At 38.7% G+C, this 25,141-nt stretch overlaps 1 protein-coding gene across 3 annotated transcripts in view; it reads right to left on the reverse strand.

Annotated features, from left to right (window-relative positions):
• Positions 1–5,163: 5,163 nt before the first annotated feature.
• LOC122296078 (rhodanese-like domain-containing protein 8, chloroplastic) overlaps positions 5,164–25,141 on the reverse strand; it is a 60,870-nt gene continuing 40,892 nt past the window's right edge. The window contains exons 6-8 of one of the 3 annotated variants that reach the window (XM_043105486.1): positions 13,163–13,266; positions 12,071–12,346; positions 5,164–5,608 (exon numbers count right to left, since the gene is read on the reverse strand). In XM_043105486.1, the coding sequence (XP_042961420.1) occupies positions 5,464–5,608; positions 12,071–12,346; positions 13,163–13,266 (525 nt within the window). In that variant the 3' untranslated portion in view covers positions 5,164–5,463. The remainder of the gene's footprint in view (positions 5,609–12,070; positions 12,347–13,162; positions 13,267–25,141) is intronic. The other 2 variants (XM_043105489.1, XM_043105488.1) reach the window with 2 other exon arrangements.

Below are 25,141 nucleotides of genomic sequence, written 5' to 3' on the forward strand. Positions count from 1 at the left end.
CAATTAATCAAAGCAAGAAAGATTATAAATCAATTTCTCAAATGATTAAGATTATTCTAGATCATGAGAAAAACATGATTGAACTCATATCAAGAATTCTATCTCTCTCAATTGATATGAAGTAAGAGCAATATATCGTTAAACACATAAATAATTGCGAAAAAATCAATTTCATAAATAATATTTCTAATCGTGAATGAGGTTTCATCCTTAACCATTTAGGGTTTCACTAAAGTTGAAACCATCTAGGATCTGGCTCAATTTGGTCAATTAGATGAAAGAATAGGGTTTTGCTTATGTGACATGATCTTATACTTTGATTCATTCACAATCCACCTCATGGTTCCTCTTTGTGCCAACTGGCCAAATAAAACTTCTCTAACCTAATTTGAACATTCCATGTTGTAATTTTAAAAACACTACGCTAAGTGGTACTGTTGAGGTTACTACTCACTATAAGAAAGTGAAAAATAAAATTTACATTGTAAAATCCTAAATATTCATACAAACATAACTATACAAATTGTTTATCAAAATTCAACCCCGAAATGCCTAAAAAAAAAAAAAAAAGCAAATCGCTTTTTCGAACAAGCGTATTGTTCAAGAACTAAAAATGGAATTATTGCGCCATAAAACCCTAAATAATGAACTGAGTCAATTGACACAAACCATATCGCATTCTGATACTTCTAAATACCCCAAATAAATAAAATTACAGTTCTAGCACCATAGTGAGTGTAATGTTGACTATGCTAATAGAGTAAAATATATGCGATTAGTTGATGCATGAAAACTTACTGAGTTTTTACAAGGTTCCTGAAACTTATAGAAATTCTACCGTTGGACTTTTAGTGGGCTGTTACTTAAAATAAAATAAGAAATTAAGAACTAAACAATCAATTAATCAAAGCGAGAAAGATTATAAATCAAGTTCTCAAATGATTAAGATTATTCTAGATCGTGTGAAAAACATGATTGAACTCATATCAAAAATTCTATCTCGCTCAATTGATATGAAGTAAGAACAATATATTGTTAAACACATAAATAATTGGAAAAAAATCAATTTCATAAATAATTTTACTAATCGTCAATGAGGTTTGATCCTTAACCTTAGTTAAAAACTTAGCTAGACATGTTCATGAAAATAAACTCTAAAGTTTGAATGTAAATAAACATCAAAACAATATTTAAAAGAAACTTAAAAAAATAAAAATTACAGTACTCTCAAAACATAAACATAGCTATAAAACCAGAAGTGGAGCTCAAGTTTTTTTTTTCCCTTCTCCCCAAAAAAGTTCCTTGCAGCGCAACTAACTTTTTTCTTATCTCTAGTTCCATTTTGTGTGAGGGAGCCCCTTTTCCCAGTGCAATATGTGGTCTCCTTATAACATGTAAAGAGCCCAAAGTTATGTCTCGCACACCCCCCATGGAGGGGATAAAATATCCGAGGCCCATATTGGGTTCTAGGCCCAGATCAAGGGGGAGGGTTTTGTTTAGGAGGGAAGAAAGAAAGAAAGAAGAAGGGGACAAAAGGCTAAGAAGGGGAAATGTGTCAAGAGAAAAATGAATGATGTGATATAAAGCAAGGGAGGGGCAAAGGATAAAGGGGCTAGACTTCAACTTTCCTTGGGGGCTTTTCCAGATGAATTTTTGTTTAGACAACGACTTTAAGTTCTTCAACCTCACAACCAGAACACTAACGACAGGGCCAGTTTTAGAAGATAGACCTCTAATCTCTATTGTATAGTAAGGATCAGAGACTACGAGACCATAAAACCAGTATATTATAGTGAAACTTGTAATGCCTCCGATTTCTTTTAGAAAATTGAAATAGATTTTTGAGTGTATGATTGATGTATCTTCCAGTCATGATGTAGAATTCACATCTATGTTTAATAAAAACTATAATTAATAAAAGTCAAAATACTTCTTCTCTACATATGGCATGTATTGACAAGAGCTTTCATATAATCAAATTCTAGATCTCCTTAATGTTTGTGGGGTCTTTTGTTGATCGTTTGGTTTGGTTGGGGTTTTATTGGCATCTGAGTTTTTTTTTTTTTTTTGGTTGCTATAGTTCTTGTAAATACTCATGTGCTCGTTGATTTCTTACACAGTATTCCTCTATCAGAAGTGAGGGTTTTTTTATTAATATATGAGAAGGGATCACTCTTGGACATGTGATTTTGGCTCTTTTTTAAAAAAATAATAATAAATAAATAAATTCTAGATCTCCTTCATAAAGAGAAGGTATGATAGACTTTGGTAGTCATTTTTTAACTCTTTCCCTTAAAATAATAAAATGAAAAATTTATGTTAAGAGTGCTTCCTTTGCTTATAATAAAATGATCTTTGGACTTATTTTTTGTCTGTTTGTGGACACTGATAAAGGTGCATTGCTCTTTCATTGTGTTTAATTATGTATTGTTGTGTTTGCAACTTGGATTGAAGCAATATCTCTAACTCTATTGATACATTTTTTTTTTCTCAACCAAATGATTAGTTGATCGCATATGCCTGAGTTAACATGATTTGTAGACATCAATGGAAAATTATTACTCTGAGAGTGTGGATGATGTGATACTCTCATTCTCATACTATTATAGGATGGAATGTTATTAACATCATGTTAATAGATTATGCAAGTTTGGCATATACACCCATCAGTTTATAAGTTACTTTACAAAAATGCCTCTTATTTAAAACATAGTTATCTCGAAGGTTGTAAAAAGTATTGTATGTAAATCATAGGGACCCTAGTCTTGTCCCTAACACTAAGGACCACGAGCTTGCCTTGGTGAGGATGATGACCGAGTGACCTTGCCAACATGCTTGGCCTTCCACAAAGGGTTGGTGTTTGGGTGATGAAATGATGAAGATGATGATGATGTAGTAGTAGGGTAATCTAAGCGATGATTTGGTGCGTTTGATGCAATGTGGAACGACTTGATGGTTGCCCTTGATGTTGGCGCCACTTGGATAATGCTTAGGGTGGGTATGATGAAGGGTAGCTAGGGTTTTGGGTGGTGGCTAAGGGGGATTACAAAATTGGGAAGTGATCGATTAGGGTTGGAGTATAGGATAGATTGCTCATTGACTTTAGGAATTGCCTAAGGTAAGATGAGGAAGGTAGGATTTGGATATGGTAAGAAGATGAGGTTGGATGGTGTTTGAATGAGTCTAGGGTTGTTCCTAGAGTTTAGGGATTTGGAGATGATAGGATTTGAATATGGCAAGCGGATGAGTATCTTTGATAGGATTTGAAAAGATGGAGATGATTGAGGGAGAATTCCTAAGTTGTAGGATCTATCAAGGAAAGATAGGGTTTCGGTTTTGGCAAGTGAAGAGGGTCTTGGTCGACTTGAGTAATTTTAGGAATTGAGTGAATTTAGGGATTGGATTTCCTAAAAGTTGAGATTGGAATTTGAATTTGAATTTGGGAAAGTTGTTGGCTGAAGATGGAGATGAAGGGATAGGATGGGATTTGGAAGATGAGATGAGGATTCCTAAAATGTAGGAATTACCTTATGGGAATCTAGGTGGTTTCGGCTAGGGTTTGTGAGACTAGATCAAGGGTGGCTAGAGTTGCCAACTAAGGCAAGAGATGTGTATGGGATGATTGGAAGAATTTATGAAAATTGGCAAACACTTTAATGGTCGAGAATGAGGGTATGGAAGGCTCAAATGAGCAATGGAAGAATGAACAGCAAGAACAAAATGATGAACACTCAAGAACAAAGTAAAATACTTAAGAACTTGAATGAACAAAAGGTAACAAATCAACTAATGATTCAAGGATTGCACAATAGTTGAAATAAATCTCATGAATTGATAACTTGATAAAAATAAGGATAACAATAACTTAGATTCACGAATTGCACCAAGTTGCAAGAGCAAGATAAATGAATCACACGTATTCACGAATTGCAAGGTGTAATCCTCTTTTTGGGATTCACAAATTGCTCCCAAAAAGCCAAGTGCCTAGCATCGATTGTTGATCTTCTAAACAAAATAATCCTCCTTTAGGGAATTTACCAAAAAGATGTAAATGCAAAGACTTAGGATACTATTTATAAGGATTACAACTTGAAAATCCCCAATAGGTCCCTTGGAAAATAAATAATTAAATTAAAATAAACAATAAACAATAACATAGTTGGCATGAGCCAAGTTGACCCATGGCATGCATGAGTTCATGGGTGGACTAGGTTGGCCCTTCTCTTCATAGGGTCCTACCATGATTTGATACTCCAATTCTCATACTATTATAGGATGGAATGTTAACATCATGTTAAGATACTATTAACATCATGTTAATAGATTATACAAGTTTGGCATATACACCTATCGGTTTATAAGTTACTTTACAAAAATGCCTCTTATTTAAAACATAGTTATCTCAAAGGTTGTAAAAAGTATTATGTAAATCATTTCCCCAACTTTCATATATCCAACTGTTGCCATAAGCTATTCCCTTTAGTGCTGGATAATTTCTTACTTGTCTGCCTTTAGTTGACCATCATCAATCTAATTTTTTTGTTTGTGAACAGTTCAGGCAGTACTTGATTTTGTTCTTTTCTCTTTTAAAGATATGCTTGACTATAATTGCTTTCTTAGATTTGAAGTAATGATAGTACTCCAACACTCCCAAATACTTGGTGTTGCTGCATCCATGAGCAATCATTTCTGGATGTTTTATAGCTATAATTCATTAAGAAATCAAGGAAAAAGAGTTGAAAACTTGAAGAACCGAGAGAGAAAAGAACTTGCTGCTATCTGTTACAATTTTTCCCAGTGTCTGTTTCAATTATCTGCGCTGTCTGTTTTGTTTTTATGCTGCCTATTGTTTGTGATTTTGTGTGGCTTTTTTGACTTGCAGCATCAATGGAAGTGAAAAGAAGAAAACCACAAAGAGTTCGATTCAAATTAAACCGAGTAACAAACGGACTATCGAACCGACAAACTCATTTACAGCCCTACTACCCCTTGCTATCCAAGTGGACAACCGGGTGGATGCGTTCAGATATATGGATTCAAGTCTCGGACCGATATAAGGACTGACTATTTTAGGCTGGGCAAGTAATAGGTTTTACTCCCAATAACGAACCGAGATTTAAAGGTCGTCTATTCAATATAGCCCTCAACGCGGAAACTACTCAATAGCGCCACAACAAATGTGTAACCCCTCTTTCTCTGACATTTTTCCAATAACTTTAGGACATGTTTATAATTTCTTTTCCTTTCGTTGCTGTGTATTTTCTTTTTAAGCTAACAAACGTGCCTCACATTCTTTTAAAGCTTATGTGCAGTAAATATTAGCATTTATCTATACATCTGCACCATGGATGAAGACTGCTAAGATTATCCAAGACCACTTGCACGAACAAGAAATTTCAATAAACTGTGGCAACTCCGGCTCATACAATAAACATCCCCAGCATAAGCATCTTGATCAAGCTGTCAAATTACTTTGCATTTCAAATCACGATACACATGCCATTTTCTGTATCTTTGATGCCCAGGCAAAACAGGTCGAAGTCGAGGGGCAGTAATGCAACTTACACAGCAACATCCTCTTAGGTCCTTCATACAATCTGTACAGCATCTGGAAAGAGACAGGTAGATTCATGCGGGTTATCACAAACAATACTCTGAAACTATATGAGAAAAGTTGAACTTTGCATCACAAGCTATTAAAATTGACATTTCACCCTCAAACTACTTAAAAGTTGTATCATACATACTCTTGAGATATGACTCTGAAGATTGCGTCATGCCACCTATTTTCATATGTTTTCATACATCTTAAAGGTAGAAATAGACTGTTATGGACCTCGGTAAATTACGAAGCAAGATTGTAAAAGAAGATGACAATTGCAAAGGAAATGGGTTGAATCTTATTTACTGAAATTTATGTCCATACATTCATCACTCCAGGAATTCATTCGAGGCAATTCCTAAACCTCCCAAGGAAAGTTTTTCATATTTTGAAGGTTCTTTGTGTCAATTTTGGTAATTCAGGGCACAAATATTGAAGGGTGGAATATATGATGTCCAATATCCTAGTAAAAATATTAGCATTGTGTGGAAGGCAGAAACATTAGGTAAAACAATGGAAGAGATCAAGATGAGCATTGGAATGAAGTGTACAAAAGAGCCATCATCCGAAACGGTCAAATGGATGATTTAAGACATGATAGTTTTGAAGAACGCCAAAAAAAAAGTGGCAAAAAGTTGATAGAGATAGAATGATATTTTTTCACAAGTAAAATGAAGTGTTATTGAATCGAGGTGTAGCCTATATACATAGAAAGTATATGAAATTCACATGTTAGGAGTCAGAAATGAATCTAAGAAAACCATGAAAATTAAACTCATTGAATACAACAGCAGAAATCCATAGAAATACAGAATGGAAAAAGAAACATCTAAGCTCATCCAAAGAGTGTGACCGATCTTTAAAGCTTCGACTGTTCCTTCTGAGCCAAATGCACCACAAGACAGGGATTCTCCAAACGGCAGTAATTTGTGTGTTACCCTTATGGCCTCTCCAACACACAAGAAGACCCACCACCCTCTAGACATCACCCATGCAATTCCAGTCCTGCTAAAATTCCTAACCCATAACACCTTTGTCACTTCACAATGATCTAACAAATGATCCACGGAATTCACCACTTCTTTTACACATGGCACCAATCCATAAGAATAAACCCACAGCTTCTTCAAGTTGTGCATGGTTAAGATTTTTCCAAGGGAAGCGGTTTAACTGAAAAAAGCAACCTTAGGATGCACTTTACTCCATATGCACTACCAAGGAAAATGATTATGATTCTGACAAGACACAACCATATACCCAGATTGAATAGTGAACTTATTTTCAGAATAAGTCCAGAGCATCCTGTCCACCTCAGCACTACCAATTCTCGAAGCGTACGGCTGAAAAGATCAGAAATTGCACCAATTTCCCAATCCTGGGCAGCTCTAAGAAAATGAATGAATATTCCACTGTAAAGAGCCACCAGACCTATCCAAAAACCACCAAAGCCTCCTGATTATGAGCAATCCGGAAAGGGTAACCTGGTAGGAAATGGATACTTGATGGCCATATCATCGCAGCAAGTGTCATTACAAAATCTGACCTTGGATTTCTCGCCAACCCCAAATCTAAAGTGACCAGCAGAACCCCCCAACCATTCCTAATATTTTTCCACAACTAAAACCATATGCACCTCTCACTTCATTAGAACAGCAACACCCCCCCCCCCCCCCCCCCAGTACTCTCACTTGGAATCAATAACAGCACTCTACAAAGGGCCCCCTTTCTGATGGTTATTGCACCCAGCCAAAAAGCATGAGATAAATCCACCACCAGTGGCAACCTTCAACATCCAACTAAGAGCCATCCATAATGATAACAAAAAGGAAAAGAGACAGCAGGTCCCCTTGTCTCAATCCACGAGAACTATTAAAGAAACCAGCTGAGGTGCTATTCACCAAGACCAAGAAGCGAGCTGTGGATACAAGATGATTAATCCAATTACACCACCTCAACCTGATATGACACCTCCCAAGCAAATAAAATAGAAATTCCCAATTCACATGATTGTAAGCCTTCTCCATATCCAATTTTCATAAAATACCCACCACACCCGCATTGATTTTACTCTTAAACATTCATTGGAGATTAGCACCGAGTCTTGAATTTGTTTCCCTTTGATGAAGGCATTTTGATGCTTCAACATAATCTTCTACATAACTGTGCTCATGCGATTGGCAATAACTTTGTATATGTTGTATACATCATTAACAATCTAATTAGCTAATTGTCTCAAGCTTCACCCCCCCCCCCCCCCCTTCCTTTTTCTCTTTCCCTCCCTCTTTTGGAAGAAGTGAAAATTAAGGGGAGTTCGGTCCGGTCTGGTCTTGGGAAGTTTTGCAGACCGGACCAGACTTGACCTATTCGGTCCAGGGTTTTCCCACCCTGGACCGGGCCTATCCGGTCCTGTCGGTCTGTTTGGTCCACCCTAAACCAGCTTTCTTTCTTTCCTTTTTTTTCTCTCCTGTTTTTTTTTAAATAAAATATCCAAGGGCATTTTGTTTAATAATTTAATATATATACATATAGTATACTATTATATATATTAATATATATATTAGTTATTCACTAATACTATTAGTCTATTAGTATATAGTAAATTAGTAGTAGTTATTAACTTATAGTAAACTAATAATACACTAGTACTAATACTATAACTAATAACTAAATGTAATATACTAGTATTACTATATCGCTTCAAACCCCACACATTTACTAATACTCTATGTAATACTATATTAAATAATAGTAATACTTTCATTACTAATACTCTATGTAGTTATAGTGATTTAATACTAACATATTACATATTAAGTTAACTATATTAATACTATTATAAATTTATACATATATGATATATTATAATTTATACTATAACTCTATAATATGTTAATATATTAATATATACTAGTACTATATATTATAGTTAATAGTTATATATTAAAGAATATAATAATACATTGATACTAAATATATATAGTTATAGACTTATAATGATTTAGTTATTATGAATTTATTATTAGTATAACTATATAATAGTATTAGTATTAGACTATTAGTAATTTAGTATAGTTATATTATACTAGTAATATTAGTTATGTTGAATAGTCAGTTAGTATAACTATTCTACATTATTAGTATTAATTATAGGTATATAGCCTATATTAGAATTTAGAGTCTTAGACTATATAATAGACTAATAGTATTTGTACAACTGTATAAGTATACTTAATAGCTATATATTAGTATTAATTATAGTGATTAGTATAACTTATAATAGTATTAATAGTAGACTATTAGTATAACTATATATTAGTATTAGTTATACAATTATAGTGATTTAGTATAACCATATTAGTATAAGTATAACTATAGTCTATATTAGACTATTAGTATTTTTTATTTTTTTGATACCATATTAGACTTAGCATAAAAAATAGTATTAGTATAAAATTATAAATATTAGTATTAGTTAATAATTACTTAATGGTGAGTTAGTGATAGGATTAGGTTAGATAAAAATTATAATTAATTATATACAATTATTATATAAATAATAATATACATTATTATTCATTTGGTCCGGTCCAGTCCGATCCGAGGTTTTTCGAACCGAAATTATTTGTTCCACTAGAATTGGGACCGAGACCAACCAGACCTAGCCTTGGTCCGGACCGAAATGGCTGGTCCGGTCAGTTTTTCTGGTATAGACCGGTCGATTCTCACCCCTAAGTGAAATGGTGGTCCCGTTAAGGCTTCTATCTTTAGCCATTCCTCTTATCACTTGTACAGCCTAATCCTCAAATGGTCTTTCCAGCCAATTAGCAATCAAACTATCAATAGATTCAAAGGCTAAACCCTCAAGTTTAGGCATCCAAGCAAACTGCTTTGAAAGAAAATTTTCATACTAGAGAACAACACAATCCTTGATCTTAGAGGGCTCCGAAAGAACTACATCATCAATATGAAGCACCTCAATGGCTATGTTCCACCAATTTGAATTGGCCACCCAATAGAAGAACTTGTTCGATTGATTCCCTCCTTTCAACCAAAGAGCATGAGATTTTTGACTTCACAAGATCTCCGCCATCAAGGTATTTGACTTTTCCTCTAAGTCACCCCATCTGTCAATGCACCACTCTCCCAACCCTCCAAGCCCTACAACTCCTCATGGAGACTTTTCTGACTATAAACATTCTCAAAAACTTGCAAATTATGTCTTCAGGTCATTCTCAAAACTTGCAGTTTGTCTGCCAAAATGAAACACTGAGTGCCTTGAAACCATCATCTCAAATTGTCCACAAAACCATCAACTTTTAACCACATATTCTATCTACGGCCCATGTGAATGCTACCACAATCCAACAAGACAGGAAAATGGTCCAAGCAAACCCGCAGGAATCTCTTCTGGCACGCCGCCAAGAAATGAGCTTTCTAGGAAGTAGAAACCAGGAATCTATCTAATCTAGACCAAATCCAAGTAATGAATCACGTGAATGGACCCCCCGCAAGGGGCAAATCCAAGAGTTCCAACTCAAAGATAAACTCAGAAAATTTTTGTCATGGCTTGACTAAGACCAGCCTCCCCCAATTTATCACTAGGAAACCAAGTGACTTTGAAATCCCCACCAATACACCAAGGCATATCCACCAGCTGAACAAACCAACAATCTCATCCCACAAAATTCTCTTGCTGCTATCCATATTTGGTCCATAAATACATGCAAAAGCCCTCACAAATTCATCCTCCATAAACTTGAAAGCGCAGGATGCCAAGTAATCACCAATACTCTTCACAACCCTCCTGTCCCACATCACAAGGACTCCACTCGAGGCCCCCTTTAGAAGCAAGGAAAGCCCATCCCACATATGGACAATCCCACTACTAGTAACGCTTCCATCAACTAATTTCAAACTTCTTTCCTGCAAGCATACAATATCCACCTTCCAAAAGCAAAGCAAATTCTTGATATGGAAGTGCTTATTGAAGTCATTCAGCCCCCATGAAATAAACTTAGAATTCATAAAATCAAGTTTGTTGCCCTATACCTTTGGACCTTTCTAGACTTGCACTTCCCTCCTTGACATAGTGAGTCTCTTTAACTATCTATCTCTTTTTGTGGCTGACTTAGAAGAGAGAGAACGCCCCGACCAATAGCAATGACTAATGCCCGAAATTGTTCTTCAAAGTCTTCTCAAGAGATTCCCACACAACCTTGAATATCTTTCACTTTCTGAAGCATCCATTCTGAAGCCCCCACATCTTGAAACACAATGGCAAGGAACAAAGAGGTACTGGATCAACACCAGCCTCCTCCCTCCCTTCAACTCCAATTCATGCACAATCCCTTTCCCTCATCACCAATTGCATATCCTTATACATCTTTGGCCATCGCCTTATGGCTTCTGTTCGTCCTCAACCTGACGACATGAAAAAAGTTCTAGAGGACCCAACCACAAAACACTGCCCATCGGGAGAGCTGTTGATGGTGCCAAAATTTCCTCAAACGCACTACTGCAAACAAATGGAGATTCTTTTTTATCGGTAACGTGAACAGGTGGAGATTGAAGGGGCTGAGACAGAGTCAGTCTTTGGCTCAGCACCAGTAGGGCGAGCTACATAATCAAGAACAACATTGGCAGTTGCATCCCAAGTCATTTCAACACAGATCTCTTGTTCACGGGCACAAGACACAGTTCAAAGGCACCATGTCTACAGGTAACCAGCAGCCCTGGCAGACTCAAACCCACTGCTAGCTTCCCTCACATTGTTCGCCCAAATGACTCTGCGCTCACTTGAAGGGTTCTAGGTAACCAGAAAACAGGCTGGTCTCTCAAACACCGCCTTGTACACCACCACTCCCCCACATCAAGACCATTCAATAATGACCTTATGTGGTTCTTACCCCCATGTCTATACAAAATATTTCTACTTGGATCCTTCATTACTTTGTTTTCTACACTGAGAACAGAGTTCTTCAATTTTCACTTTCAAGCAATGAAGCAGCAAATGTATTTTTTAAAGTAAAACATAAACATGTTTAATAACTAGAGATGGAAGAAGAAATTATACCTACCAACAAAAATGCTTTTTCCGTCAGACAGAATATAAAATTCCCCCAAGTTCTTGCATGCCAACAATGGTACAGATGAAATGCACAAAGACTCTACATATGGTTTAGGATTTTCAAGATCTTGAAATTTATCTTCAAATCATCAAATAGACATCAGTCAAAAACTAAATCCATTAGGACTAAGTCTTTTAAGAATCATTCACTATGGTCACTCTAAAAGACTTTCCATGTCACAAGTTAACTTACTTGAGATGCAAAACACATGCTTTGAAAATCAAAACAGCCAGGATCATTGGTAAAGGTGAAAACACTGAGTTCACATGCATATAATGTGAAAGGGTTCATTGGAGATTGTAAATTTGGGGTTAGAGAGGACGAAGAGAAGGATGCTTACAGAAAAAGCAGGTTGCAGTCAAGATTTGCACAGTTACGATGCCTTAGCTCAACAACCTGAGAACCACATATGTAGCATCTGGCAAATGTATTACTACCAGAAACTTCTTCATTCCTGGCTGCTTTAACAATGGCTTCAGGCTTCAAGGCAGAAGGCGCAAGAGAAAGACGGGAATCAAACACAAACAAATTCCCAATCCATTTTGCAGGACCTTCATTCTTTAAATAATGAGAAACACCACCCTTCAAGGAGTACACATTTTGGAAGCCCCTTTGTCTAGCATACAAAATTTGAAAAACATAAAACTCTAAAATTTGGGGGAAAAGAGGCAGAATCGAATAATCTTGCAACAGTAACAAGTTACCGTCCTGCCCCCAACATTATTTTATTATCTCTCTTTGATTACGTTTTCATACTAATCCCATATCTCAGCCACTCTGATGAAGAGAGGCCCAAACTTCACACAGACATGCAATGCAGAGTGATTTGTGCTTCATAATGGGACAAGCACAAATAAAAAAAAGGAAGCAGACAGACCACAACCATTCATAATGGTCCTCTAGGTTGTCAAAGTAGATCAATATATGAAGAACAACTTCAAATCTAGCACAGGAAAATAAAAACAGGTTGAAGTAAATCACAACTAATATCAACATACAAAACTTTTTCAATAGGAAGCAAAATGTGTCCATGCAATGCACTTTATGGTTGGGTTATTTGCAGGTATGATTTAGTCTTAGTATAATTGGGCTATCACAGGCCAATACCCATATCCGATCTGACAATCTACGTGGTGCTTGATGGTTCTAACCATGACTTCATCTGCCTTATAACAATTGCATGACTCAAACTTCTTAAAAGGATTGATAACTTTTACCCCAGGGTGAAATTGCTCAATGCATCAAGTCATTTGACTATTTCCAATTATGTGCACAAGCAACTAAGTGTTATGAGCGAGCAGTGTAACACGGAGCAGTACAATGCATCAATATATCCATCCTTTCAGAAAGAATGGAAATACAGAAGAGAGAGCTTGATCATAGAACTTCTAGGGCCAATTTTAGGACAGGAGAAGAGAGAGAAGCCAGTTACCTCAGAATTGTAGAATATACATCACAACGGATACCTCCAGTACAATACATCAATATGTCTGTATTTTCTTTGTCAGCATTTGCTAAAGGATCTGATGCAACATTCTGGAAGATCAGAAACAGGGACAAAATGAAGCGCATTCATAGCCATTACTAGAAGAAGATATTAATGTTACGGTCATAACTATTTTACAACCCATTTTACCATTGGTCAATGTGACAATGCCAATTCAGTAATATACTTTTTTTAATTCTGTATTTTCCATCTTATTTGAATTTCAAATTTTGCATTACTGCCTTTGATTTTACAAATAGTTATAAACAGAGTAGTACAAAGGGTTGAGTTCCAATATGCCCCATTTAATGATGCTCAAAATTAACTATAGTATGTTTGTGGACTAATCCAACAAAAAAAAAAAAAACACTGGCATGGAAACCTTAGTTATGATATAACGACAAAAGCTCAAGAAAATCATTTTACAGCACTACTTCTATGGACTAAAAGCATCATATCATATGACTTTCTTGAAATTCTTTAAAGAATGTGAGCCTTAAAGGGGTACCACTGAGACCAGAAGCCCAGTTACTCAAGCAAAGTACAAGTGCACCACAAGCATCATAATATGATGTTATTTTCCTTCCAATATTAAGCAATTATTATATTGTATTTTCCATTTATGGTAATCTTTTACGTTGGATCTTCTATCTTGTTGTAAAAGATAAGTTATAGCAGCATTCCTTACCCTACAACAAAGGGGTGTTACAAGTTTGGCATCAGAGCCAGGTTAAGAGATTCTTTAGACTGACTTCTGAGTTAAGAGAAAAGACATTAGGACTAGGCTACCTAGAATGTGTCTTGGAGCGTTCAAGAGTCCAGTAGTTTATTTGTTTGTTTGCTTTAACCACGATGTGTGTTTAAACTAATTTCAAGATGGCATTGAATATGAGAACCAGTATGTTCCAGATAATTTCAATTCACTTGCTGCTGCCACTCCACATCTCATCGAAGCATTTGCCAACAGCCAAGTCATGGGAGCAAGGGTTCCTCAAGTTTGGTGCTGTTAGAATATATTGTCTATAATGTGTTTGTATAGGGGTATATGTGTCTCTTGGTTTTAGGGTATATATATATGCTTGTGTGTACACTGTGGAAATAAGAAAAGAGAGTAATATTTTTCTCCCCACTTTTCTCTCCATTTTCGTCTACATGGTATCAGAGCCGATTCTCACGAATCCGAGCTCTGTATGGGTTGAGAATATTTTTCAAGTGTAGCTCGTGTGGTGTTTGTGCTCGCCGGAGTGTTTCCGTGAGCTTTCCGTGGGTTTTTTGTGCTTGCCGGCGCCGTGTGGTGGTTGAAGTATTTTCCGGCCAGTTTCCGGCCTCATCTCGGGTACCGGACACTAGGGTTGAACTCGCTGGCAGCTTCTGTGGGTACTGAGGTGGTTGCCGTCGTCTCCAGCCGCCGGAAGAGGTCACCGTCGCCGAGATCCAGCTCCGTTTGATTGCAGGTAAACTCGTATCCCTGTTCTGGAGTAGGAATAACCCTGAACCTGTATAGGGTTTTATTCCAGGTTGGAATAAAACGCGTTTGGTAACGCGGATAGCATAAACCTATCCTCGGTTAGGATAGGATTATCCGGCGCAGCCCAAACAAGCCAGACCCGGACCCGATCCGAAAACGACCCGGAATTGACCCGAGTCCGACCCGGACCCGAGACAGCGCATATCGGCCTCGAACCGGATCCGATCCGCAACAGGCCGATACCGGCCGAAACAGAGCCGAAACAGGCCGATACCGGCCGAAAAAGAGCCGATTTCGGCCGATACAGTCCGATTCCGGCGACTTTCTGGCCGATACAGTCCGGTTCCGAACCGGTACAACGCTTTTTTGACCCGTTCAGACTTATTTCACTCAATACAGGCTCGGGATTTGGGTTTTTAATCTGGATTTCTACGTTTCCATATTGTTTTTTCCAGTTTTGGTCCACGTTTCATGATTTTTATGTGAAATCCTTGTTTCTAAGTGGACTGTTGTGATATATTGGTATATTTCCCATGGCAAATAAATTTGAGTCGATGTCACTTGCACCAAATATAAGTATGCCTATGACTTCAGTGAAGTTAAATGGAAAGAATTACATGTTGTGGTCAAGATCCGTTGAAATGTTTTTGAAAGGCAAGGGTCTTCGCCGTACTCATCTGATTGATCCTATTCCTGCTTCGACTAGTCCTACATTTGCTCAATGGGAGCAGGAAGATGCTCAAATATTATCTCTGATGTTGACTAGTATTGAACCTAGTATCTGCTCGAGTTTAATACATTTTGACACTGCTCAAGAGGTGTGGGGGCATCTTAAACAGATGTATTCAGGTGCTGGAAACATTACTCGTATTTATGAGTTGTGTAAACAATTCTTCGTGTTGGAACAGAATGCTTTGGGCCTGGAAGAATATTATTCTCAAGTGATGGGCATATGTGAAGAACTCAAAGTGTATCAACCCGTCACTTCTGATGTTCCAAGTATGCTAAAACAACGAGAAGATTTTAATATTATTCGCTTCCTTGTTGGCTTAAAACCGGAATATGAGTCAGTGCGTTCTCAGATTTTGGCAAGTCCACAGCTTCCGTCATTTCCTGATGTATTCTCTCGACTTCAACGAGCTACATTATCTTCTGATCAGAGTAACGAGAGATCTGCTTTAACTGCTTCCTATGTTGCTCCTGCTGGACGTGGAGGTCAGAGTGGAAGAGGTGCACGTGGGGGTGCACGTGGGGGAAGAGATAATCGCACTCGGGGTCGTGAATTTCGTAAGTGCACCCATTGTGGTCGCACTAACCACTCAGTGGATTATTGTTGGGATCTACATGGTAGACCATCTGGGTCTGCTAGTCGGAATCTACATGGTAGACCATCTGGGTCTGCTAATCAAGCCACTGTTCAAGATGATCCACAGTCAACGAGCTCCAACAGATCTTCAGAGATGATTAGTATATCAAAGGATGAGTATGAGCGGTTTTTGGGTCACACAGGGGCTTCATCTTCCACAGCTACTCTTACCCACTCAGGTATAGCATCTGCATGTCTTGTCTCACCCACTCAAGGTCCATGGATCATTAATTCAGGAGCTAACGAACATTTAACCGGTTTGTCTTCTGTCCTGTCTAAGTTAAATACTATACCATCTGTAAAAAGTGTCACTCTTGCTAATGGTTCTCTTGCTAAAGTTACAGGCATTGGATCCACTAAACTCACTGATTCCATATCCTTGTCATCTGTCCTACATGCTCCGAGTTTTCCTTTTAGTTTGTTGTCTATTAGTAGGATTACTCAAAGTTTACAATGTTCAGTAACTTTTTATCCCTCTTCATATGTTTTTTAGGATCTCAAGACGGGGAACAAGATTGGTACGGGGCATGAAGCTGGTGGTCTGTATTATCTTGATGTTCAACAGTCACCCACTCGAGCTCTTACAACCCCCTCATCATCTGCTTTTGAATGGCACTGTCGCCTGGGTCATCCCTCACTTTCTCTTTTGAAGTGTCAAATTAAGAACTTGGGGAGTGTGTCTCCCTTTTCTTGTGAAGCGTGTCAACTTAGTAAACACCATTGTGTGTCTTTTGTTCCTCGTATTGATAAACGTGCATCGAGTCCTTTTGAATTGGTTCACTCTGATATATGGGGACCAATCAACATTGAATCAAACAAGTTTCAATATTTTGTTACATTTGTTGATGACTACTCTCGTGTGACATGGTTGTTTTTGATAAAGGCCAGATCTGAACTTCTTTCCATATTTCAAATGTTCTGGAAACAAATTAAAACTCAGTTTAATAAAAAAGTTCAGATTTTGCGTTCTGATAATGGTAGGGAATATCTATCTGGTGCCTTTGCTACTTACCTAAGTGACAAAGGAATTGTTCATCAAACATCATGTTCATATACACCCCAACAGAATGGGGTGGCAGAACGCAAAAATAACATTTGTTAGATGTAACCCGAGCACTATTGCTACATATGCATGTTCCTAAACGGTTTTGGAGTGATGGTGTTCTTACTGCTTGTCATCTTATTAATCGTATGCCTTCATCTGTTCTTAATGGTTCATCTCCCTTCTCCGTCTTGTTTCCGTCATCTTCACCTTTTTCTCTTCCACCAAAAATCTTTGGATGTGTTTGCTTTGTTCATAACCTTGGTCCAGGCTTTGATAAACTTGACCCCCGTTCTACCAAGTGTCTCTTTGTTGGTTATTCTCGGACTCAAAAAGGATATCGCTGTTATAGTCCTACTCTTAGACGCTATTTCACAAGTGCTGATGTTACCTTCTTTGAGTCCATACCTTTTTTTTCAAATACATCTTCAAGTGTTGAGTGTGACCCTCTACCATTACCTACCCTTACATTATCTCCCTCACAATCTCCCTCACAACCGCAGGTTTACTCACGTCGCTCGCGGCCGCCGGCTCCCATGCCTCAACCAGTCGTGCCTCCATCTTCAGATCTTGAGTTGCCTCAACCAATCGTGCCTCCATCTTCAGATCTTGAGTTGCCCCAACCAGTCGTGCCTCCATCTTCAGATCTTGAGTTACCCAGTACTTCAGACTCTCTACCTATTGCTCTTCGCAAAGGTAGTCGTTCTTGTGTTACTCAACATCCTATTAGTCAATTTGTCTCATATCATGCCTTATCTCCTTCATTTTCATGTTCAAAACTCTCTATTCCTAAGACACTTCAGGATGCATTATCTGATCCGGGATGGAGGACAGCTATGGAAAGTGAAATGGATGCTCTTCATCATAATGACACATGGGATCTTGTTCCACTACCACCTAGTAAACAACCTGTTGGCTGTAAATGGGTATACACTATCAAATTTCATCCTAATGGTTCTGTGGAACGTCTGAAAGCCCGCCTGGTTGCAAAGGGCTATACTCAAACCTATGGCATCGACTACGAAGAGACATTCTCTCCAGTTGCCAAAATCTCTTCTGTCCGAGTGCTAATCTCTCTTGCTGCTAATTTAGACTGGCCCTTATTTCAGCTGGATGTAAAAAATGCATTCCTCCATGGCGACTTGCATGAGGAAGTTTATATGGAGCAACCACCTGGGTTTGTTGCTCAGGGGGAGTATCGAGGTACTGTATGCAGGTTGAAAAAGGCATTATACGGCTTGAAACAATCTCCTCGAGCATGGTTTGGAAGGTTCTCTGATGCTGTATTGAACTTTGGTCTTCACAGATGCCAAACAGACCACTCGGTATTTCACTTACATAGTGATGCAGGTCACATTTTGTTGGTTGTATACGTGGATGATATTGTAATTACTGGGAGTGACTCTGCTGGAATTATTAGACTAAAGCAATTTTTACATGATCAGTTTCAGACGAAAGACTTGGGCAAGCTTAGGTATTTCCTTGGAATTGAAGTCAGTAGATCTAAAGAGGGCATCAACCTATCTCAGAGGAAATATGTACTCGATCTGTTAGAAGAAACCGGCATGTTGGGTGCACGACCTATTGACACCCCTATGGATCCCAATCGTAAATTCTTGAAAGAAGAAGGGGAGCTGTTTAGAGATCCAGGTATGTATCAAAGACTTGTTGGGAAATTGAACTATCTTACCATCACTAGACCAGACATCTCTTATGCAGTGAGTGTACTGAGTCAGTTTTTACAAACGCCTAGGATCTCACATTGGGATGCTGTGGTTCATATTCTTCGTTATCTCAAGCGAGCACCTGGTCTTGGAATACTATATCGACCAAATGGACATCTTAGAGTTGAAGCATTTTCAGATGCTGATTGGGCAGGATCTCCTTCAGATAGAAGATCTACTACTGGATATTGTACATTTGTAGGAGGTAACTTGGTTACATGGAAGAGTAAGAAACAAACAGTAGTAGCTTGTTCTAGTGCGGAAGCGGAATACAGGGCAATGGCACATACTACTAGTGAGCTGACATGGTTACAACACTTTCTTCAAGAGATTGGGTTTCCAGCACCTATCCCTCTCCAGCTATTTTGTGATAATCAAGCTGCACTGCATATTGCCTCTAACCCGGTATTTCATGAGAGGACTAAACATATAGAGATTGATTGTCACTTCATTCGAGATAAGATACTAAGTGGTGACATTGCTACGCCTTTTGTGAAGTCCGCAGATCAACTCGCAGATGTGTTTACTAAATCCTTGTGTTGGAGTCGTTTAAAACCTATTTGTTTCAAACTGGGTTTATATGATGTATATGCCCCAGTTTGAGGGGGAGTGTTAGAATATATTGTCTATAATGTGTTTGTATAGGGGTATATGTGTCTCTTGGTTTTAGGGTATATATATATGCTTGTGTGTACACTGTGGAAATAAGAAAAGAGAGTAATATTTTTCTCCCCACTTTTCTCTCCATTTTCGTCTACAGGTGCATATTCGAGCAATTCACCCATCAACATCTCCTACATTTGACGGCAAGTCAAATGTCATGGATATCAAGAATTGCCCATGGAGATCAAACAAGATCTTCATAGCTGTGAACTGCACAAACAAGCAGAATGTGGAATTCACCACCTTTAACTTGGAGGATGATGCAGCTTAATGGCGCGCCCCAATGAGGGATCTCCTACAGAAAGAGCTTGGAAATGAGTAACAATTATGTGGGAACGCTTCAAGAAGATTTTTTGGGAAAGCTTCTTCCCTAGGGATCTTCAGGAGGTGAAGGCTGGACAATTTGCAAACATAGTCCAGGTGATGTTGATGAATGATATGCTACTAAATTTACCGAGCTGTCCCACTTTGTTACCTACCTGGTCACGGAAGTGGAAAAGAATATTTGAGAAGTTCAAGTGTGGTTTCCATGAGAGTATCCTAGATCGTATCATTGAGGAGAATCTTCATCTGCACAATGAAAAGTTATTGAACAATGCTTGAGGGACTCAATGATTGTGTTTTGAGTCCCCCGTAGATGCTACTAGCAATAAGGGAAGCATATTGTATTAGAGCATCCACAGGTTTATGCATATGCATATGCAAAATCTCATCTTTTGGAGATCCAATTTACCATACAAGCAAAACTTCCATATTGGCTTATGCAAATTTGAGACAAAATAATAATAAAATATTATCATTTTACTATTTTTTTGCTTTTTTTTTTTTTTTTAATAGGGTTTGATCTTCAAATATATAAAATATTTGAGTAAAATGTTTTTTGGGAAGTGAATGAGTAAAATATGTAGTAAAATATATAGAAAGAGAGTGGGAGGAGAGAAAAATAATGAATAAAATATGTTTTGGAGAGTGAATAGTAGATCTTCAAACATGTAAAGGTACTGTTCATAGCTATGCAAATATTTGAAGATGCATAATCCAATGTAGATGAATTTAGGCTCATATTATGCAAATATGACTTTGCATATGCATATGCATAGGCCAATGTGGATGCTCTTATGATGTTATGTTTCTCTAAAACTAGTTCACGTATTACGATGCTATGTAGCGTTCTTTGGTAGCCTTTTTTTCTAATATTATGTGAAACAGATTGTAATACTTATTACATGATGAAAAGCAAAGAAAAAGAAAGAAATCAGAACAGAAAAAGGAAAAGGAGGGAAAGGAAACAAATGTGGATGAACAAATGTGTAAATGGTTTGAAGTGTTTTCTTGGCTTTTATGACTGATGAATGACTGTAGCGGAGCTAGAGAGGCAAGGGCAGCCATATTTGGTCTGACAGATATGCTGACCCAAGGTTCGACCTGTGGCCATAGGAGCCGAAACAAAAACCTAGAGGTTGCCACAATGTGTGTTGGTCACTTAAGTAATCAAAGGAAAAATGTTTTGTGACTTGTCACTATCATTTTATAATGTGGGAATGCTTTGTGAAAAAGAAACTCATTTTTACCTTCTTTACTGCGTGATGTATCCATTTACTAAGTATTTAGGTCATCTTGTTTTTTTGGTTTAAATGTCTCAGCTGAGGTCAATGATGGGGATGCCACAACTAACAATAGAGAGCGTGTCCTAATCAATAAGTATTCATCAAATAGTTTAGAATTTGGTTTGTGTAGGAACATGGCATTGGGGATCTTTCCCTAAGTTTCATTTTATGTGATTTTACAACTATTATCATTATGTTGTAATAAAATGTTAGCTTCGAGGTATTTATGGATGTCTTACAACCTGGCTCAATGAAATGTTATTAATGTGACATCTGCAAAAATGGGAAAGGGGTGGTTATTAATATGACATCTCCAAGTCCATGTTCCTCAACCGAATTGAAGAAGTAACCATAATAAAGGTGGTTTTTTTCTTTATGCAATTCCAGGAAGGGATTGCGATACTGTAAACACGCCGGTGATGTTGGATGGAAATCTCACTTTAGGGGTAAGAGGCCTCCTGGCCAAGAGATGAAATGGGTCTGCCCTGCTACATTAGGACTGCTCTCAAACCTCTTCCTGAAGCATCACACTCAATAAAAAATGGCTTAGAAAAATCTGGTAAGGCCAGCACAGTGTCACGGACTTAGAAATTCTTCACACGTCCCGTGTGGCCTTAGGAGGTTTTCTCTCCACAAAACTCCTAAGTAAACCTTCTAAATGACTCAAGACAATAGAGAACAAAACTAGAGAGAGAAGATAGAGAGAAGCTATATAGAACTTGTTTCTATTATTGCTTGGTGATTTACACAAATGAGAGCCCCTCTATTTATAGGGAACTCTTGGTACAAAGAATGGTTAGGATGGTGACACTTATCACCAATCCAAGGGTAAAGAATTTTCTATATCACTACTCTAGAATTGTCTAAAAGGCCATTCCCCAGGGGATTCTACATCATTCTAGAATACTCCACACAATTCTACAAGATTCAAGAGTAATCTACAAAAGACTAGGAGACTCTAGAAGGTTAGGAAATTCTCTAGAAAAATCTAGGTGGTGACATTTTCCCCCACCTAGCTTCGCGATGTCCTCGGCGCGGTATCTTCATGGAACCTTCAGATGTGATCTTCAAATTGCCACAATGACTCCTTTGGTTCCCAAGTTGTCTCACTTTCGGGCAATCCCTTCCACTTGATCAAGTATTCTTGGCATGGCTTATGACTCTTTCGCCTGATGACAAGGTCCGCCAAGATTTCTTCTACTTACTTGTCAAAAGTGGTAGTTATGCCCAAGGGGGCGTGCTTAAACTCTCCTCGTGTTGGCTCCTCTTCATCATCATGGTAAGACTTCAAACAGCTAACATGGAAGACTGGATGAAGCTTGAACTTGGAGGGTAAGTCTAGCTTGTAGGAGACCTTCCCTATTTTCTTGATGATTGGGAATGGTCCCTCATAACATCGTACAAGCCCCTTGTGTAGCTTTCTTGTGAACTTGTGTTGGCTCGACAAGACCTTTACTAACACCAAGTCGCCTATACGATATTCCGCGTGCCTCCTTTTCTGATCAGCCCACTTCTTCATCTTCTTGGTTGCTTTGTCTAAGTAGAAGCGGGCCACATCCAATTGTTCGTTCCAAGACTTAGTAACCTTGACGGCTGTTGGACACTTCCCCGCATAGTTTGTCTCCAATGACTGCGGATTAAGTGATTGCTGCCCCATTACAATCTCAAATGGGCTTTTGTTTGTGGATTTACTCCTTTGTAAATTGTAGGAGAATTGAGCGACATCCAACAACTTAGCCTAATCAGATTGGTTGGCACTTACAAAGTGCCTCAAGTATAACTCCAACAAGGCATTCACCCTCTTAGTTTGCCCATCTGATTGTGGATGAAAGCTGGTAGAGAAATGTAGGGCAGACCCCATAAGCTTGAATAGTCCCGACCAGAACTTTCCTGTGAAGCGAGGGTCCCGATCACTAATGATGTTCTATGGTAAGCCCCAATACTTCACCACATGCTTGAAGAATAATTTTGCAGTTTCTTCAGCTGAGCAATCTTTAGGGGCCACTATGAAGGTGGCATACTTGGAGAATCGGTCTACCACCATAATGATAGTACCGCATCCTTCGGATTTAGGTAGAGCCACTATGAAATCCATGCTCACACTTTTCCATGGATGAGAAGGAATGGGTAGTGGTTCTAATAATCCTACGGGACTACGATTCTCCACTTTATCTTGTTGACACACAAGACAAGTCTTCACGTAGAGTTCCACCTCATCTCTCAATTGAGGCCAATAGTAGGAATCTTCCAGCAAAACTCGAGTACGTCATTGGCCCGGATGTCCAGCCCACAAGGAATCGTGGCACTCCTTGATAAGGTTCCTCCATAGGTTTCTCCACTTTGGAATATAGATTCGCCACCTGACGGTGTAGAGAAGACCGTCCTCTACCCAGAATCTTTTAGTTTTCCCCGCCTTAGCCATATTTACCAAGTTCTTGGCTAAGGGATCATGCTCCATGCCTTCACGGATCACATCAAGTAGCTCCCCTTGAGCTTGAGTGATAGCAGAAAGTTCACCCTTCCTACTTAGTGCATCAGCAACAAGGTTGGCCTTCCCGGGTTTGTACTCCAAGACAAAGTCAAATTCTGCTAAGAAGTCTTGCCACCTAGCTTGCTTTGGGCTTAGTTTCTTCTGACTTTGGAAGTAACTAGTAGCAATATTATCTGTCTTGACCACAAAACGGGAGCCAAGCAAATAGTGTCGCCAAACTCTGAGGCAGTGAATGATAGCCGTCATCTCCTTCTCTTGTACGGTGTATCTTCTTTCAGTCTCGTTGAGTTTGTGACTCTCATATGCAATGGGATGTCCTTCTTGCATGAGAACTCCTCCTATGGCAAAATCTGATGCATCTGATTGTACCTCAAAAGGCTTGGTACAATCTGGTAGGGCCAAGACCGGTTCCTCCGTGATGGCTGTCTTCAGATCGTCAAAGGCTTCCTGACACCTTGATGATCATTCCCATGTCCTGTTCTTCTTGAGCAAGTCGGTGAGGGGGGATGCTCTTGTAGAGTATCCCTTTATAAATCTCCTATAATAGTTGACAAGCCCAAGGAATGATCAGAGCTCGGTAACGTTAGTGGGAGGATCCCACTTCTTAATGGCTTCAATTTTCCCCTTTTCCATGCTGAGTTTTCCACCTTGGATTTTGTGGCCAAGGAAATGGACTTCAGTTAGTGCAAATGAGCACTTCTCCTTCTTGACATAGAGTTGGTTTTCCTTTAAGACACGGAAAACAACCCTCAAATGCTCCACATGTTCCTCGAGGGTAGAACTATAGATAACGATATCATCTAAATAGACTACCACAAATTGATCAAGATAGGGATGGAAGATCTTGTTCATGAGTGTGCAGAAGGTGGCTGGAGCATTTGTGAGGCCAAAGGGCATCACTAGGAACTCGTATGCTCCATAGCGAGTTACATAAGTTGTCTTTGCTTCATCTCCTTCCGCGATCCTCACTTGATAATACCCCGATCTTAGATCAAGTTTGGAGAAGTACTTTGCATGGCCCAATTGGTCAAATAAATCAGCAATTAAAGGAATTGGGTATTTGTTTTTTATGGTTACCTTATTTAGAGCACGATAGTCAATGCACAGCCGCAAAGACCTATCATGCTTCTTTTGGAACAACACAGGTGCCCCATATGGTGCCTTGGAGGGTTGGATGAATCCGGCATCAAGTAGCTCATTAAGTTGCCTCCTTAGTTCTTCAAGCTCTGGAGGTAACATGCGATAAGGTGCTTTGGCGGGTGGTTTGGCGCCGGGTTCCAACTCGATCTGATGATCCACCCTTCTCCTAGGTGGTAGTTGCTTGGGCAACTCTGGCGGCATGACATCCTCATAGTCCCTGAGGACCTTTTGGATCTCCTTGGGTGGAGGGGAGGAAATCTTCACTTTATCTTCCTCCATAGAAGCCAAGTAAGACACCTTGCCCTTCTTCCATCCTTTCTTGAATTGCATGGTGGATAGGAGCTGGGTGGTGTTTGGCTTGGACACGATGGGTATCATGCATGGACCGCCCTCTAAGATACACACCGAATTGTGGTGGGGAAGA

Source organism: Carya illinoinensis, chromosome 15, assembly GCF_018687715.1.
Source record: "Carya illinoinensis cultivar Pawnee chromosome 15, C.illinoinensisPawnee_v1, whole genome shotgun sequence".
NCBI lineage: Eukaryota > Viridiplantae > Streptophyta > Magnoliopsida > Fagales > Juglandaceae > Carya > Carya illinoinensis.